The sequence below is a fragment of the Chamaea fasciata genome, unplaced genomic scaffold (assembly GCF_029207755.1).
Source record: "Chamaea fasciata isolate MVZ Bird 193981 ecotype frontalis unplaced genomic scaffold, bChaFas1.0.hap1 SCAF_8, whole genome shotgun sequence".
In the NCBI taxonomy this organism is placed as follows: domain Eukaryota; kingdom Metazoa; phylum Chordata; class Aves; order Passeriformes; family Sylviidae; genus Chamaea; species Chamaea fasciata.
Genome location: NW_027094093.1, coordinates 22317921 through 22335970, shown reverse-complemented (window position 1 = coordinate 22335970; position 18050 = coordinate 22317921). Strand labels below are relative to the sequence as shown.

The 18050-nt window shown below is 36.8% G+C and overlaps 1 protein-coding gene across 8 annotated transcripts in view; it reads left to right on the top strand.

Annotated features, from left to right (window-relative positions):
• Positions 1-18050, top strand: part of SLC4A10 (solute carrier family 4 member 10) — a 149573-nt gene that overhangs the window by 92843 nt on the left and 38680 nt on the right. For 6 of the 8 annotated variants that reach the window (XM_066190058.1, XM_066190054.1, XM_066190053.1 and 3 more), the window contains exons 6-8: positions 2206-2394; positions 12672-12763; positions 17157-17314. In XM_066190058.1, coding sequence (XP_066046155.1) covers positions 2206-2394; positions 12672-12763; positions 17157-17314 — 439 coding nt within the window. The remainder of the gene's footprint in view (positions 1-2205; positions 2395-12671; positions 12764-17156; positions 17315-18050) is intronic. The other 2 variants (XM_066190059.1, XM_066190052.1) reach the window with 1 other exon arrangement.

Genomic DNA, 18050 nt, shown 5'->3' with positions numbered 1-18050 from the left:
CCTGGTGCTGTCTGTTGGCAGCTGCATTTACCTGGACCCTGTCCTTGTCTTTCTGTGTGTGTGTCACTCATCAGTAGCCTCTCCATCACAAGTGAAACATGCAGGTTTCTTGTTCAGCTCTTAAGCAGGTGTGTGATACAGGCTTGTTATGTTGATACTGAGAATGTCAGAAAAACCTGTCTGTTTTTAGTGTATATACAGTGCATAGGTGACTGTTAGCAATTAAACTCTGCTTTTAACCATAGTTATTTAATGCCTTTTATTATCTCTCTTATATTGCTCTTGGCCGTTATCAAAGAAATGACAAGTGATGTCTCTACTGATGATGCATCTGCTTTTTATTTTTCCTGCTCTGTTTGCTTTTCCACTGAGTTCACTGGCAGATATGATTTTGACTCCAGCACGAAATCATGAGCTGTCTGGATTTTCAGTACAAGGAGTTTTGGACTCAGCTTATTATATCACTATTTTTCTGCAGTACAGTTTCTTCTCATTGATACACAAGGATAGTGTGTACTTAAATGCTGTTATACATGCTTTCATACAGACTTTTTTTTTCTTTTTTTTTTCTGTTAAGTTATCTGTTGGTAGCAGTTTTCCCCCAACTAATAGTATTAAAAAAACCTCATAAAATTCTCAATTATTCTTTCCCATTTGAAACACATAATGCATGTCATAAAATCATGGAATCATAGAGCAGTGTGGGTTGGAAGAGAACCATAAAGATCACTGAGTTCCAATCCCCCTACTGTAGGCAGGGACACCTTTAAGTAGACCAGGTTGCTCAGAGCCCCATCCAACCTTGTCTAGAACACCTCCAGGGATGTGGCATCCACAGTTTCCCTGGGCAACCTGTGCCAGTGCCTCACCACCCTCACAGTAAAGAATTTTTTCCTAATAATCTAAAACTAATCTCAATTTAAATCCATTACCCCTTGTCCTGTCAGTACATGCCCTTGTAAACACTCTTGCCCTGTCTTTCCTCTAGGTTCCCTTTAGGTACTGGAAGGCTGCAATTAGGTCATCCCAAAGCCTTCTCTTTTCCAGGCTCAACCCAAGTTCTCTCAGCCTGGAGCTTGCGTGCGTGATGCTTCCTGTAGCTGGAGCAGGATGGTTTCATCCACAAGCTCCCCTTGATCAGCTGACCTGTGGTGTAAACCACCACTGTGAAGTTCCCTTTGTTTCCTCTATCTCTGATTTTTACCTCTGCTTGTGGCTGTTCTTTGGAGGCAGCTCCTCAAGCTCTATCCCTGTCTGGATGTAGGGGGTGACCCCTCAGCCTCTCCTTCCTTTCCTGTCTCTTATGAATAGCCTGTAGCCATCGATGGCCATACTCCAGTTGTGGAATTTGCCTCACGAATGTCAGTAATGGCACCAAGGGCAAAACTTTCTAGCAGCACAGCGGCTTCCAGCTCCTGTTTTTTGTCCCTTCTGTGGGCTTTGGTGTAAAAGCACCTCATTGGGCTGTGTTGCCTTCCTAGAGGAACGGCCGTGTATGTACAAATAGTGTTGAATATGAATACATAAGTCTATTCCCTGCTAGTGCGCTGCAAAAATGGTTCTAATTTCTTAGCAAGGGCGATCAGTTGCATTTCCACCTCCTTGAAATTATCCTCTTGCAGGAACATGTACATCTGTCAGTAGAAATAGATTCTATTTGGTATCGACAAATGCAGCAATTTTTCTGTATTGTCTTACCTGAATTTTCTTTGTATTGCACTGAAGGTATTGTAATTATAGTTACAGGAAAGAAAGACTGTCATCTCCTGTGGTAAGTAGAAAGGGAATTAAAAAATCATTTCCTCACAGCATGCCAGTCCTTTGTAGGAAATAGAATAGGGGTTATTTGGGAAAAAAGGACATCTTATATACACATCATAACCCTGGATTTAAACATGTTATATGCTAGAGTGCTTAAGGATTGACTTCAAAGTCGTTGTATAGGTGACCTTAATTTGTGAACTGCATAACTTTTTGAGGATTTTTTCATATTAATAGCATCTGTTTCTCCCTGCCCTTCCCCTGTCTCTCTCCCCTCAAGGGTGAAACACTTCTAGGTAAAACTTACATTTAATTGTGTTGCATTAAAGGAACTGGTGTGTTTCATTTGTAATCCTGCAGGGTACTCATCATTATTATTGCAATTTAAAAGATAAAATGTTTCCTCTTTCCCCTCTTTTATTACGTTTATGTATATATTTTCAGATATGATTCTGGACCAGCAGGTGGGTTCTGGGCAGCTCAGTGAGGATGTTCGTCACAGAGTGCATGAGGCATTACTGAAACAGCATCATCATCAGAACCAGAAGAAGCTGAGCAACAGGATCCCAATTGTAAGATCCTTTGCGGATATTGGAAAGAAGCAGTCTGAGCCCCATTCCATGGATAAAAATGGTAATGCTTTATTTTGCATTTTCAGCCTTCAGTAGCATCTGCCTGTTAGGTATTGCATGTGCTTTGTACCCACAGCATAACGGTGTGATTCTGCTCTGGAAAGCTACCCTGTAAAAATGGTACTTTTTGCATGAGTGTGGCTCCTCGTATGCATTCAGAAATATACCTGTTCAAATTTGAAATTTGGCTATCTTGCACAACTCAGGGCTGGGCAGAGCCATTCAAGGGAACTGGCTGAGGTGTTGGAAGCTGTCCTGATGTGCCACAATATCCTGGGTAACTGGCATGGCACGTTATTTCCAGTACAGCTTAGGTATGCTTTAGGTGCCCTGTGCAATTCTCAGACTGAGCTTGAGCATCTCTGCACAGGGTTGTTCTGAACTGTGAACAGGTTCCATCAGTGCCAGGAATGTGGCAGGACTATGTTTGACTTCTGTTGACTATCCAGGCCTGTTTAATTAAAATGTAGTGGATTGTTGAAATAGTTTCTAAGTCTACAACAGTGTATGCATTAGCTAGAGTTCAACTGTTGCTTCAGATTTTATGGGTGAATTTGAGGGCCTGAAAAATGAGGCAAACATTTCAAGATGACACTGTTGGAGAGATGTCACAAAAACTGTACCTTGTTCTTTCAGAAAATCCCTTTTGGGAAAATCAGGATAATGCAAATGAGAAATGTTTGCAGAATGGTTCTAGAGTAAAATATTGGCATAACTTGGTTTTTGTCCTTTACAGAGGACCTTACAAGGTGTATTACTGCTGCAGGTCATCATAATGAAAGATAATTTCATATTGCTCCATCTTTATTTGCATAAACAAAGGTCTGTGTTATGAAATTTGCGGCCAAATTTTGCAAATATTTTTCAGTTGACTCTTATTCGAGAAATCATCTTAACTGTAGTGAAATCTCAGTCCCTTCTGCTGTCACTGTTTCAGAGCTCCCCTATCACCTTGGGAAGTGGGGAGTGAGGAAACAGCCATAGCACAGAAAAGGTCAGGATTGCAAGAGGAATCTGTGTGCTCTGAGGCAAAGGACAGAAGGGCAGAGTAGTTGTGTGGCTGATCTGGAAGGATGGGGCTGTCGATATAAAGGTTAACTTAATTTCAAGAAGAAGCTTTTATTACAATCATTGCCATATAAAGTTTTAAGAGATCTAAATCTCGTTGCTTCCCTGGGGAAGATTCTCAGACCTAAAAGGCAACATATAATTTCATCTGATGAGGATATTAAATAGAAACCTTAATTGTGTCAAAGTATCATTTTAAGAGTAAGGAAAAAATAATATTTACTAAGATGTGTGTGATTATGCATGCGGATGCACAAGAGTAAATGTAAGTAGGATGACTGTCCATCCTTTTTAAGGCAACATTCTTGTTGATTTATACAGCTTTTGCTGATGACTTTAAACAGATATTCAGGAGACACTAGAGAAAGTTAATGGTATAATGTTCCTTAATTTCCACAGGATGTAAGATGGCAGCTTGTATTCCATTAAGCTTTTTGCACTAGATCTTATGTAATAAATAGGTATTAGTTGCCTTAAGAAGAACCTTCAGGGCAAGCTGTGAAAATATCATGAGCTCAATTTCAGTAACTTTCTGTGTCTGATAGTGGAACTGATGCAGTAATCCACTCCAGAAACATCTTGCTTTTGCCCAAGTTTCTTCTGGCAAACTTCCTAGCTCTTCCTAAATTCCCCTCAAAAATAAATTTTTATCAGGATAGTATCTAAGTCCACATTAAACGCACTAATTTTATGTGCTCAGTACTTAGGTGATTCTCTTACGTAGGGAGACATATTCGTACAGTTTTTCCTTTGTCTGTCCCTATTTTGCAAGATGAAAAAAAATGCCAAATGCATAGTTCATGTGCTTGTGTAAGAATGTCTCAAAGTACTCTGGCCTCTGTTAAAAAAATCTTAGTCACTTTTACTGTGTTAATTTAAATTAAATATACCAAAAGACATAATAGAAATTATATATGTATGTAAAAAATAGAATAAGTTGTAGAGATTCAATAATTTTAGGGATGCTTATGTGAAAGTATATTGGATTTCTATCTACATTACAGTGAAAAGTTCTAAGCATGAAATTTTGGATAGAGATGTTTTTTAATCAATTTGAAGCTTTGTTCTTTTACTTGCATCCTTTAAGTGCTAATGCATGTTTGGCAGTCTCCTGCATTGACTTCTTCAAAATTGATGATGGCCCTGTGATTAAACAAGGAGGATTTGTTTATTAGAGGTTTTTCTTTTATCATCCATTGCCCTGTTACATTAAAAGGTCTGAATCTTATTTTATTGCCTGAATTGCATTGAAATTAGTATTAGCTTTAAAAAAGGAAAATCTTACCTAATTTTTTTGTTTTAAAAGGAACTAGCATTTTTTCTGTTTTCAAGACTAATACAAATAAACAGCTCAGGGGTCTGAGTGCCAACTATTGCCTGAGTACTCCAGGATTTAAAAAATGGGAAAAAAGAATTCTGGAGAGCTGCCTAGTTTCAGGTACACTAACTGTACCTCTTCTGGCATACTCTCTAGTTGTTTCCTCATCCTATGTAACTTGCAAGTAAGTGTATTTGGTGTGTAAATTATGCAGGAATCTGCACTGAAATGCTCAGCTGTCTGGAACTCTGCTGTTCTTAGAAGCTTGACCAGGAGTAGCAGTGAGGTTTCAGATCATTTTCTCTGCCAGTGCCTCCCAAAGGCTGGAGTTCAGCTACAGTGTTATGCTCACTCAGCTATATGTTTCTTTTTAGATTGCCATGGAGTGTCTGTACAAGCTACTCATAGTAATATAAAAATGAGGTGTTGAAATATAAGTTTGAATCATGTAAAAGCAAAAGCTGAATGTGTGTAAAAGAAAGAAAAATTAAGGTATATAAACAACTTATATTATTGTCCAAGAGAGCGCTGTAAGACACATCTTGTTTCCTGAGGATAAACTGGTAAAATGCATTCAAGGCATCCTTTTAATCTGCTTGTTCCCATTTGTCCACAAACATTGTGTAGAGTGTATGAAGGTAATATGTTTCTAATACTGCCATCAGTAGCAGCATTTTTCTCTCCTTTTAATGAAAAGGAGGATTCAAAATATTGCTGCTTTTACTTTCTGGATGATAAATTCCTAGAAGACTGTGAGGAGAGAAACAGATTATCTCAGGTACTGCTGGTGAACTTACAGCCCAGTTCAGCCCTATGAGAGACAGGAGTTTTGAGAAAGAGCACATGCCAGGAGCTTTAGAAGGGCCACTTGTTTGTTCCTGCTGAAATGAGGCGGAGGAATTTGGACACTTTTTCTGCACTAAAGGAAGTTCTCTCTTTGGGTAGATTTGGGCTTAGTGTTAGACAGTTGAGCTGGAAACAATCCTTAGCAGTCTGTTGATTGTAAAAAAGGTGATTCAGAGCCCTAAGTCCCTGATCTGTGGGTTCTGTGGTACAGCTGAGTATTCAAACTCCCTTCTTTGTCCAAGTTCTTGACAATAGTAGCTTATCAATGTGTCAATTTTCAGATGTTCAGGAGCAAAGACTGAAAATGAATACATAAATTAATTCAATATATGGCAGCACCACTGACAGGCCATTGTGATATCTTTGCTGGAAGATAGTTGTACATATGTTCTCCCTCCATTTTTCTTTGTTTATGAGTCTGTCAGACCATCTAATTAATTTGCTTTGTATTTAGTAGTATTATCTTTTGTTTACAATGGCTTTTCTTCACATCCTCTGCAGGGCTAAGATGTCAGGGTGCTATGGATTTACCATGCATTTTTAATGCTGCCATGCTGTGTTTAACTTTCACTTTTCATTAGGCATCAAAACTGTGAGAATTAAAAGCCTGCTTTTGATGTTCCAATAAAAAACGACAGTCAAATTTGGCATAAGAGCAGGAAAAAAGATTTTTTTTGTGGGCTAATTTGACACAAGATACCCAAAATAGAAGGTGGCAAACAATTTTAGCATAAATACTGTAAAAGCCAGGTAAAAATGTGAATTTTTTAAATTGGTAAATCATCTTTAGAAAGTTTGCTTTATAAAGGAATTTAACCTATTTTTTATTGAGATGAGTAGGTTCCACATTCTGATACCTCAGAGCTGTGTTCATAAATTTCAGTGACATGGTCTAAAAAGCCAAAGACATCTGCAAATATATGACACCTCTCTATTTTAGAGGAATGCTAACATAATTTCATAAGCCTCTCCCCTTTTATAAGAGGGATTCTGAAATTCAGAGTCAAAGCATGTATGTGGCATGAGATAATAACTGATTCTGTGAAAATGTAGTTAGGAAAATAATTTTTCATCATGTAAATATTTAAGGGTTTTGACTGACTATTTCACTTTGAGTCCAAGGGGTGTGTATGTTTCATATTTATATATATGTATATGTATATATGTATATAGAATGAAATCTAACAGGCCTTATACTGGTTAAAGTCCAAGAGGAAGGAACTTGGGAGAGGAGTACGGCAGGCTAAGGTACTTGTGTTGTCATGCACCTTGCTGAAGTGTTCTTTACCCACAATAACATGATCTTATGCCTGTCTTCTGTTCCATACTTATGCCGTTTCTAAGACTTTCTTCTCCCTTGACATCAGATCAGGCACATTATTAGTCTAAAAACTGGGTTACATTGCACATCACGTCTGATTCTGAGAAATTCTGAAATTCCAAGCAGAGGTTTATTGGTATTCTGAATAGCTTGAAGAAAGCAATGGCAAATCAAAGTTAATAGCATGAGCTGCTGAAACTGTTCATTTTGACATGTTCTTTTTTATACCTTTTGCTTTTCAATTAGTATGATGGGAGAGAGGTATTGGAGCCTATGCTTGTCCTCATTTAGGATAGCGTCCTTTAGTATCCTGGGAAGTCAAAATTCCCAGTTATGTTATGGTGCTAGTTACCTTCTCCTGTTTCCCAATCTTTAAAAAAAGATCAGTTCAAGGATTTATATCATAACTCAGAGCGACCTTACAGCAGGTGAATTTCCCATGTCAATACTATCATGTGGAGAAAGGTAGGCATGACCTGGAGCCCCATGAAAAGGGTGGGGAGGCATTCCTAAGGACATGACCATACATGTTCATTTTGGGAGCAAATCAAAACCAATGCCATTGATGTACTCACGAGTTTCCTGAAGTATTGGATCTGGATCAGGGGAGAAGGCAAACTCAAAGATAGTTAATTCTGCCTTAGAGTTGCTAATGCTCTCTTTCTTGTTTTAGATTCTTCTCAAATGTATATATTTTAATCGGTTTGTATTTTCCACAGGTTTTTATACTACTAAAATATAACTTGTATTTTTGAACATTTTCATCTGATACTTATTCTTTCTTTCTCCACGTTTCCTTGTACCCATGATGAAATGTGTAATCTGTATGTATAAAACTGTATCATTCATCTTTGTATTTCTTTATTTTGCTCTGTCTTTGTTATGTCTGTCTCTAACAGGCTCATCTCATCTCTGTATCTTCCTCATCTCCTATCCTTTGGGTTCTGTAAACTCCCTGAAGGTTCAGAGGTAGTATAAATACCTATTCTTGCTTGGGCTTCAGATCATTTCAAATGTACACCCATGTCTTCATCTCAGTTTCTTGTCAGCATGCAACTTCTTGCTATAGTGATTTTAAAAAATACCTCAGGCCTTTGTCTGCAGCTGTGGCACACTGAAGAGAAGTTTGTGTGGAATTTGTTGTTTTGGTGGGGGGACAGTGCCATTTCTTTATAAGTTCATTTTCTTACATCAATTTATAAAACTGCAAATCACAGCATTTTAGTTTATACTGCATGATTTCATGTGAATTGTGCTTGAGATATTCAGGCCTAGCATTAGAAAAACAGCTAAAGTGACTTCTTCCTCATCCTCCTAAATTGCGTATCATTAGTGAACACCATATTTCCTTGCAGTTACAGAGGTACAGTGGGAGTGACATGATTCTCCACTGATTAAAAATGCTGTTCATCAAGAGGCACACACACAATTCAGCCTGCAGAGATGCTGTCACTGCTCTGTTATATTAGAAATTTATCATATACTTAAGAAAACTTACTGTTTTTCAATCTTTGAGTTTTGGTCTGGACAGTGTTGTCCATTTATATTTGGAAAATTGGTGACTAGTTGCAGTGAAAAGTCTGAAGATTGAAGACGTTTGAAAATCAGGATTTTTTTTTTTTTTTTCCCTGAATGGGAAGAAATATGTATGGTTTAGAAAAACAAGCAACTTCTTATCTGGTTTAGTTTCCTTTGATGTGTTGGTTATGTCCCAGTTTGTTTCCATTAACTGTGATTTGTGTCTCTGACTACATTGTTCTGCGTTTTTGTCATTGATGTTCTAGAGACATCTTGGATTTTGAGTAATAACTACAAGACACATAGTTAAATGTCTTAAGTTCTACATTTTAGGGAGGAGGAATATGTTATATGTGACATTATTTACTGGGATTAATTTTTTATTTTTTAATTTGCAAGGACTAACTATCTCAAAAATGCCAAACTATATCCGCAAATGCAAACTTCTATACTGTAAAAAATGTGGACCTTATTTTGGTTTATAAGTGGCTTGACTTTGCATGAAAGAGTGTTTTTTTTTGTCAATTTTTGCTGTAGTCAAAGCTCTGGCAAATTCATTTGGCATTATCTGAAAAAGACACTTGTTTCTTATATATGCCGATTTTATAAAACATAATTTTAAATCTGTGCTGATACTGGCTTTTTATTACATAGAAAAGCTGTTACACCAGTTATAGCATGGTTTTATCTGTCATGTATTAAGTTCCTTTTTATGTACCCTGGCTACTTCAATGATACCACATTGTGCATTTGATACTTAAAACTGTTTGAATGGCTCTAATGAATTCTTGAAGAATGCAGCTCTTCACGTGCTTTATGTAGGTGGACTGCAGGATAAATCGAGGCTTCAGCATTATAATGACTCAAAGTATTACTTTGCACTCTTGAAGAATAAAATTCTGTATTTACCCCATACAATGTGTAAATAACCATTTTGCTTGGAGTGCTGGAATGGAACTGGTGAGGAGAGGGCAGGAAAGAGTGGAATTCAGAGGCTGTTGCTGCTCTTATTCTCTCTTGTAGGAAGTTGATGGTTTATGCCTTCACCATTCTTAGCAGCCTAAACCCCATATTTTCAGCTCAAACAAAAGAAGTAACAAACCATGACAAATGTTTAAAAGCTGGCCAGAGTTTGGGGTTACTTTTGTGGGGTTTTTTTTGTGGAAGGAGATTACCTGTTGTCTCTACCTTGTGTCTTTGATTGTTACCCAATACAGGAAAAAACCCAAACTTGTTGTTCCATGATCCAGAAAGCTGTCTTAAGTTGTAGAGCTATTTAAACATGTCTTTCTGCCTCAAGGTAAAACTTGTGTTCTTTCAGATTACTCCAGCATATGGGTAAATCAAAGTTTGAGGTCTTCTGTTGGCACAGAAAAAGAACATATGCTATTCTTAAAAACTTCACATACTTACTGGCTTTTTATTCCTTATATGTATATTTTTACATATTTTTCTCCCAAAAGAAAAGTGGACACAATGTTTAAAAGTCCTCTGTACTGTTATGCTGATTGCTTTTGGCACCTCCAATTATGATGTTAAATCTTCAGTATTTAAACAGGTGGTCCATGCTCTGACTCCTTTGTTGGTCAGTATTTTTTCCTCTGGCAGATATATCTGCTCTCATTTTCTTGAATTTTTGGGTCCAGAAAAAAACATGTAAATCCCTAATTAGCAACAGAAAGATAATGAACTACTATTTCTGTTACTTTACTGTGACTTCTTTATAATGTAATCTGTATATTAGTATGAGTAATTATTACAACTGTTTCACTTTTCATACATCCTAGGTTATAGAGGAGTGTGTAAAAAAAAAAATGAAGAGTCAGCAGGTTTTATATTACTAGATTTTAGGGTTTTTGGGAGTAAGTTGAAACAGAAACTTTCCCTTTCCCTGAGCACTTTATGCCTCCTCTGTTTGAATAAGTGGAAGGAGGGTTTGTTTTTTTTTTTCTGGTCACATTAATAAAATCTCCAAAATTAAACAGAAATAAATTTTATATAATTTTTATATTTATGATTTTAATAGCTGTAATACTACAGGATGATTCTTGTAAAAATAATTCAAGGACTGCTAAATAAACAATACAGAAAAAGAATTACAATGTGAGGTAGTGCACTGGAGTACATATCGTAGAGATGGTGTAACAATGATGGAACTCTGTTTTTCTTTCAGTTCTAATTAAAACAGACAAATTTAATGTCTGTTTATAAATACCTTGCATATGTAATAATTTCTGGCTTCTGTTTTGCAGAAGGTGTCTCCTGTGACATTTAGGATTTAATAGCCTCTTTTTATATGAATTCCTTTAATTCACAATAGTATGTGGATTTCTAAAATCAATCCTTTATTTTTGTCATATGTAAATTCTAATCCTGACTTTATTTTTATTCTGCTTGCTTAGATTAACATGCTTGTCATGTCTGTTTGCCATTCTCTGTTTATTTCACTGGAGAGCTGAACAAAAGCCCTGATTTCTATTCTTATTTTGATCTGTCCTTGTCCTGAATCAGAGAGAAAAATGAAAATACTTGCAGTTTAAAGATAGAAACATTTAATAATAAGATTTCTAGCAATATATTTTTAAACATTCTGTTACTGTACTACCTAATCAAAGCGCAATATCTCTATCTGTGCCAGGATGCACACATGAGTCTAAAACCTGTTTTGTGTCATGGGAAATTTGTCTAGTGGAAAATGACATGTTGATTTTCATGAAAACTAGCATTTTCCTTGAGCAAGTGTTTCAACTGGGAATTAATGACCAGACAGTCAGGGATCCTGTATTGCTCAGCTGTGACAGAAACTGGATACTTCAGCATTTTGGCAGTGGCTGAGATGCTCTTGCAAGTCTCTGCTCCCGTTCAGGCTGGATCCTGCGCAGTGCTTGGTGTCCTGAGGCCGTGCCCGGGCTGCAGGGTCAGTCCCAGCAGTGTGAGGGGCCACACTGTGGCTTTTGGAATTGCCCAGACAATGTGCCTAGCGTAGGACTTTCTGACTGTCTTCATCTTCAAATATCATGAACATATGGTCTTTGTTACTGTGCAAGTTTAGGTTGATTTTCACCAGAACCAATGTTTTCACATCATCATTTCTCAGTCATATGAGAGACTTTATTTGCTATGGAAACAAATATATGCTGGGCACGAGATGCTGACTCTGGGCCAGTTGGACTCTGCAGTTACTCCTGGGTATGTGTTAGGGCAGTAAGAGATAGTTGGCTCATGTATTTGGTACTTTCTCTTGTACTTTATTGTGGTGTTCAGAGCTGTGTGTAGCTTCTGACATGCCAGAGAGAGAGATAGAGTGAAGGCAAGCAGGGCATGGTCTGTGTCCCTGTGGGGTTTGTGTGCTGCCCTACTGCCCACCCCACACCCTCGGTGTGTGTACGGTGTGGGCTCTGGCTGTGTGCAGGGGCAATGCTGGCATTAAGTAAAAATATGCTTTATATGATATAGACTTGTTACTTGACTCTGCTTTTTCTTTTTGAGCTTTTGTTGGCAAAATTATGTTGGCCAAAAGACTTGCTCTTTGTTTCCACGAGATTGAGGTGTATTTAAACATTTCTCATCTTGAGACATTTTTAAAAAGTCTTTAAAATATTTTACTAAATTCTCACTGGAATTTTTTATTAAATTTGTTTGCTGAAACATTTGTTTTATACATGTTCATAATCGCATTTTTCAATACTGAGCTTATAAATCAGTTAATTTCCAATATATTTTTTATACCTGTCCACTTTTATGTTATTTTTGTAGTTGTTTTAATCAGGACATTCTTATACACATGAGTAACTTTGTAAAAATTAATAATCCTATTTAAGTCAATGAGGATTACTTTTGTAGACAGATATTGCCCAAAATTGGCAGCTCCTCAAATTATTTACAAAAGCTAGGTGAAGGCAGGACTTTCCCCAAATGTATGTCTTTAGGATTGTATGCTTTAATTGGTAGAGAAATTTTGTCTTCTAATATCCAACAGTATCTTCTATATTTTCTAAATTACCTTCTCATGTTCCTAACTGCACATGACGAATGTTCTGTCTTTTGAGAATGTGCTGTTCTAAGTAAGTTTTTAATTAAAATGCCACGTTTAGGTGCATCATATATCTATGATATGAAATGTATGCAGAGTTGTAATAATTGTGTCATTGGATGTTGCTTTATTTCTAGAACTGTTAGTATTCTGTAATAATGATACTTTTTTTAGCAGGTCAGGTGGTTTCCCCACAGGCTACTCCAGCCTGTATTGAAAACAAAAATGATGTGAGCAGAGAAAACAGCACTGTTGACTTTAGCAAGGTAAGTGTTCATTGATGGTGAAGAGAGCTTCCTGGCTACCAAACAGATATTTAAAATGAAATGAAATGTGTCCATGCGAGTCAGGAAGAACTATAAAGTGTAGATTTTACTTAAGCATTGAAGTTTTGTGTGCACTGCAGTACAGTTGCTATATGACAAAAGAGAATCTTACATTTTCTTCCTAAATTATATGTAACAAGAAATCACAGTTTAGGAACACAGATAAATTTAGTATCATAGGTGTGTATTTATAGGGGCCTTTTTGCAAATTAACAGAAAATTATCTAAGTAGGAAAGTAATTCAGAATTCCTATAATTTACATTTACCTCAGATTTTTACGTTCTGTAAAAGTGATGCATGAATGCAAACTACGCTTTTTATAACCTGAAGTCGTGGATTCCAGATGTCTCAAACAGAATGTGTTTCTGTAAACCTATAACTTAATTCTTCTGGCAAGCCAAGATATTTCAGTACACTTTACAAAAGATGTTAACTGTTCAGTGGTGGAGATTGCAATGACAGTTCAATGTTAGATAGCAAAGAAAAGCAAACAGCTTCTCAGATTTAATGCGAAGGAGAATCCTAATTTGTGTAAGAAGTCTGTATGTACCTAAGACAGTCACAGTGGCTGCAGATGACAGGCCTGACAGGGATGGATGGCTTCAGCTGACACATTAATGCAACAAAGGTTAAGTGAAGAAAGGTGATTTAAACCAAGATTCTGAAGAACAGCACTTTGAGTCTGTTGAATTTTAATGTTAGTGCAGCTGAGCTAAAAGTAGAGTTATGTGATTGCTCCATCTGGTGCCAGACTTATTTCCTAGCAGCAGTAGCTATTTGCATCATTTGAATTTTTGACTGAACATTCCAGACCATGAATCGTATATGGCTGAAATAAGAGGGGAAACAGATCTTTCTGTCAATGACAGTGAGAAAAAAGGAGGCTGACTGGGAATGTATTATGAACTGCATCTCTATAGAGGCTGCAAGAACATCTATAAACAGTGGCAGGTTGTTAAAAATTGAATGTTAATCCTTTAAACATATTTCAAACTAAAATTATAATGCTTTAGAGTCAAGTACAATATTGGTTTCATGATATTTATATTAAAGCCTTAAGTAAAACTGTTTTTGCAAGTGTTGTAATATCAAGATGTAAAATTTGTAAAGGATATAAAATATAAATAAAATTGTCTATTCAAAATTAAGCTATGCAGAAGTGAAGGGAATGGCATGAGTTTCAGTATTGCTTTTCTTGAATATTTTTCCAGTTGCTTTGACTGTTTTAGGATCCAAATCCCAGTCAGTTCTCTAACTGCAATTCTGTTTGTATTAAACAAGAATGGGAGCTGCATCATTTGATCCTTCACTCATTATTTTTGTAGTGCTGCCTCTTCGCTGATCAAAAGAGCTCTTCCCATTTAAACTAGCTGGAAGAAATCAACATTTCATCTTTTTCTAACCTCAACAGTGATGGATACCAACAAGGATGTCAGGAATATGAAAGGAAAAGCTTTTGTTAGGCGGAATGAAATAACAGTAAAGGATTGTTATCCAATGCCTTTCTTTTTGACTGACTTTAAATAGATCCATTTATCCTTTTGAAGATGCATAAGTGCAGTTTCCCCTTGAAATGTGCTATTGCAGTAACTCCCAACGGTTATAATTGGAATTATATGCACAGATTGAGAGGAAAGTAGAGCAGTACACTAATTTTCTCTTGAGTATTGTGATTTCTTGCTCTAATTTTGTTCCAGATATTAATTTCATTTATCTTCTACAAGAAAAAGCACCTTTGACTACCTCACATATTCTCTCCTTGCTAATCTCCCTTGGGCTACATCTAATATTCCAAATTTGGAGTTGATTCAAAAAGCTGACTTAGTCTAGATACAGCATTGAGACTGTGTTGATTGTATTGGTATCTATCTATGAAAAATGTGAGACAGGCACTGAAAGCTGTCTTGAGTGTTACTGCAGTAGCCTAGAGAAAGATATGGTTAGTGGTGTTTGTAAATGTGTCGCTCCTCTTCTCTGCTGCCACCACCAGGACTTTGTGTTCTCAGGGTGATGTGGAGGTGATTTGTCACAGCACCACCTTACCCTCTGTCTGAGCAGAATGGGGGTGATGGCTTAAGAGCTTCATCTGGCTCGTTTCTACTTTTTATGCCAAAGACTGAAGGGAACATTAATTGTCTTGAAACACAAAATGCAAAAAGAGACTGTACCCACGTCCCTTCTCATGATAACATTCCTGTGCTCTATGTGCAAACACTGAGACAAACCCCTGTCCCATTCTGACAGAGTTTTGTACTTCAAATGCCATGTGAAGCAATTGACTTGTTTTGAGTGCCAGTTGACCGTGTTTACAAATAAATTTGATAAATATGTTTTACTGAGAAGGGATGGTGAGTATTTTGTTTGTCTTCATGTCAACTTATGTTTGGTTTCAGGATAGATGTCCACCACTCTTCAGTCTTTGCATTGCCCTGGAGAAACATGGACTCTGCATTAGTTATTTAGTTTTGTATTTAATTGGAGCTTGCTGGGACTATTTGGGGCCAGGTCAGGAGTGTGACCCAGGTTAGGGTGCAGATTAAGATGCACGTCAGGTCTGTCCAGCTAAAGACCTGGGATAAGAGATGTATTATGGATAGGTTAGATGAAGCATTCAAAATATGTAGCTTCTGCCACTGCCATAAATTCATGCCAGGACCACCTCCACTCTCACTATGCAGTGAAAGCAACACCTTCGGGGTTTGGGTGTGTTGGCTCAGTTTGCTCCTCTGCCAGCTACTTTCCTATTAATGGGGCTCTCTTCATTTACCTGAACAATATTAGACAGTATTAGAATCTCCAGGTGGTAAATAGTACAGGAAAAATCTGGGAATACTTTCTGGTGTACAGGAGACAGAATGTTCATTGTAAATTGGAATCTTGGGATCTGTATGTTAGAGGACCTCAGTGTCACAGCTGTAGCATATTGTATATGTGACATTACTTATTAAATGTTAAATGCATTTAAATGTTAAATTCATCTATTCACGAGGTAAACTCAGCACAGAGTGCACATTTCTACATGCCTGAAAGACTGTTTTCTTCTTCTCAATTACAAGTAACCTGTGACACCAAAATTAGCTGCAGAGTGAACCATAGTTATGTATTTAATCCTGAAGAGTTATTTTGTGATTTGAGTGGAGAACAGAATTTTCAATTTACCTTGAAAAAGTACTTGGTCTCCAACCTTCCAGGTTGAAGGGATTCTTGTTTAACTTTGTGAGGTGTTTAGTCATCTTTGTAGCTTAGGGAAGCATTACATATCTCTTTGTGATCTCAGCAAACCAAGATTTCATTACACAGGCAACTGTGTTATATCTGAATTCTGATTTAGTGCCAGAGCCATTTGCAAGAAAACAAATTTCTAAATATTACCAAAAACTATGCAAACTAGTACTGACAGATGGCTGTAAGATAGACATTAAAATGGTCCACTTTAACAGTTTATATTGGATTTGGTTGCTGTTGTTGTGTTTAGATTAATAAAAGGAAAGCAAATGACAAAATTCATGCATTTTGAAATGTAGACAATGCTGGTGCATAATTAAATCAGACATACATTATATACTTTATTACTTCGTATCAGTCTTTGTTACAGAGTAAAGTCTGGAGTCGTACATTCCTACGCAAATACCTTGAGCTTATTATAGCAATGATGAAGCTGTGTCTCTGTTTTTCTATCATCCCGCAAAAGTCAACATTGCTGCCTAAAATTCTAAAGTTTTTCTTCTGCTTTGTTCTTTCAGTTTGCTCTTGAGACAGTCAATGCTCATGATAGCTTATTTTCTCCTACTTTCAGCAGAGGGGCAACTGTCTTCTGTTAAATCTGCAATCAAAAATATGTCTCAGAGTAGAAAAAGGAAAATTGTGTGTAGTGGAATCTAGTGTTCTTCTCAGTGAGATACTAACACAACAACTGTGAGCTAGGAATTAATGATTTCCAGAATTAATTATTATGGAAAAATAAAGTGTTTTAATTTCTTCTACTGTTATGATTGTTATCAAGTATTCATGCTGTTATTAGTATAGATAAAAAGCATACTAGGAAATTAATCCTATATTTTAAAAAATATTTTGAATTTGATTTGCTGTCTTTATAAATTAATTCTGCAGTGCTTTGTCTCCAAGAAAAATAAGTCAAATAATTGTCTAGCTTGGCTTATAGAAATATTTTTATTAAAAAAAAAATCAACAGACAAGAACAGTGGAACTGCATAACTGAAATAGCTAAGGTTATAGTGCAGTGATCAGGACGTCTCTGTCAACAAAGCAGAGGGGGAAAAAAAAAATTCCCGTGAGTAACTTTTAGGTTGTAATTTAATGTACTTTTCCCAGGTTGACCTACACTTCATGAAAAAGATACCACCTGGAGCTGAGGCATCAAATATCTTAGTTGGTGAACTCGAGTTCCTGGACCGTGCCGTTGTGGCTTTTGTTAGGTTGTCTCCTGCAGTGCTGCTCACAGGACTGGCTGAAGTTCCAATTCCAACCAGGTACAGTTGGGCTGATTTTGCTTTGTGTTTTCCTGAGTGCCTTGTGGAGACAGGGTGATGCGATCCTCAGCGTTGCCATTTACTGAGTGAGGAATTTGGTTTGTTCTTTAACAAAGGCATCTCTCAGCCTTCCACTCATCCTGTAAATGATGTGTGGGTATATTCAGACACATGCTAGTTTGTGAGCACTTCACAGATGTAGAAATGTAGGCTATAACACACAGTTTTATCCTATACAAACTGGTATTACTCCAGATGAAATGCTAAGGTGAAATACTCAGCTTCGTAGAATATTTCATCTGGAACTGAAGCTACTTGTGTGATACTGCATAATTATGTACAGAATTAAAAGAAAAAATGAAGAAGGAATAGAGAAAAGGCAAAAAGCAAGATGTGATTTGGTTGACTAGGGATAGTGAGTGAATGGATGGAGAACATACTGTAAATATGTTCTTCAAAAATTTATACCTCTTCAGAAATTTACTTTGCATGGTAGGGAATGTGACTTTTAACCATAAATTTTTATTAGATTAATTTTTTCCAATAATTTAATCCAATAAATTTTTCTGATAGTGTAATTTGATTCTGAAAACAAATTATGAAGAATTAAAAAAAGAAGTCTAAAACAGACCTTGTATTCAAATAGAGGGCATTGGGGTAGATCTGTGATTACATTGTGTCCTGCTGGGGGTTAATTCAGATTAAAACTCCAAAGTGATTCTCCCATATCTGTGTT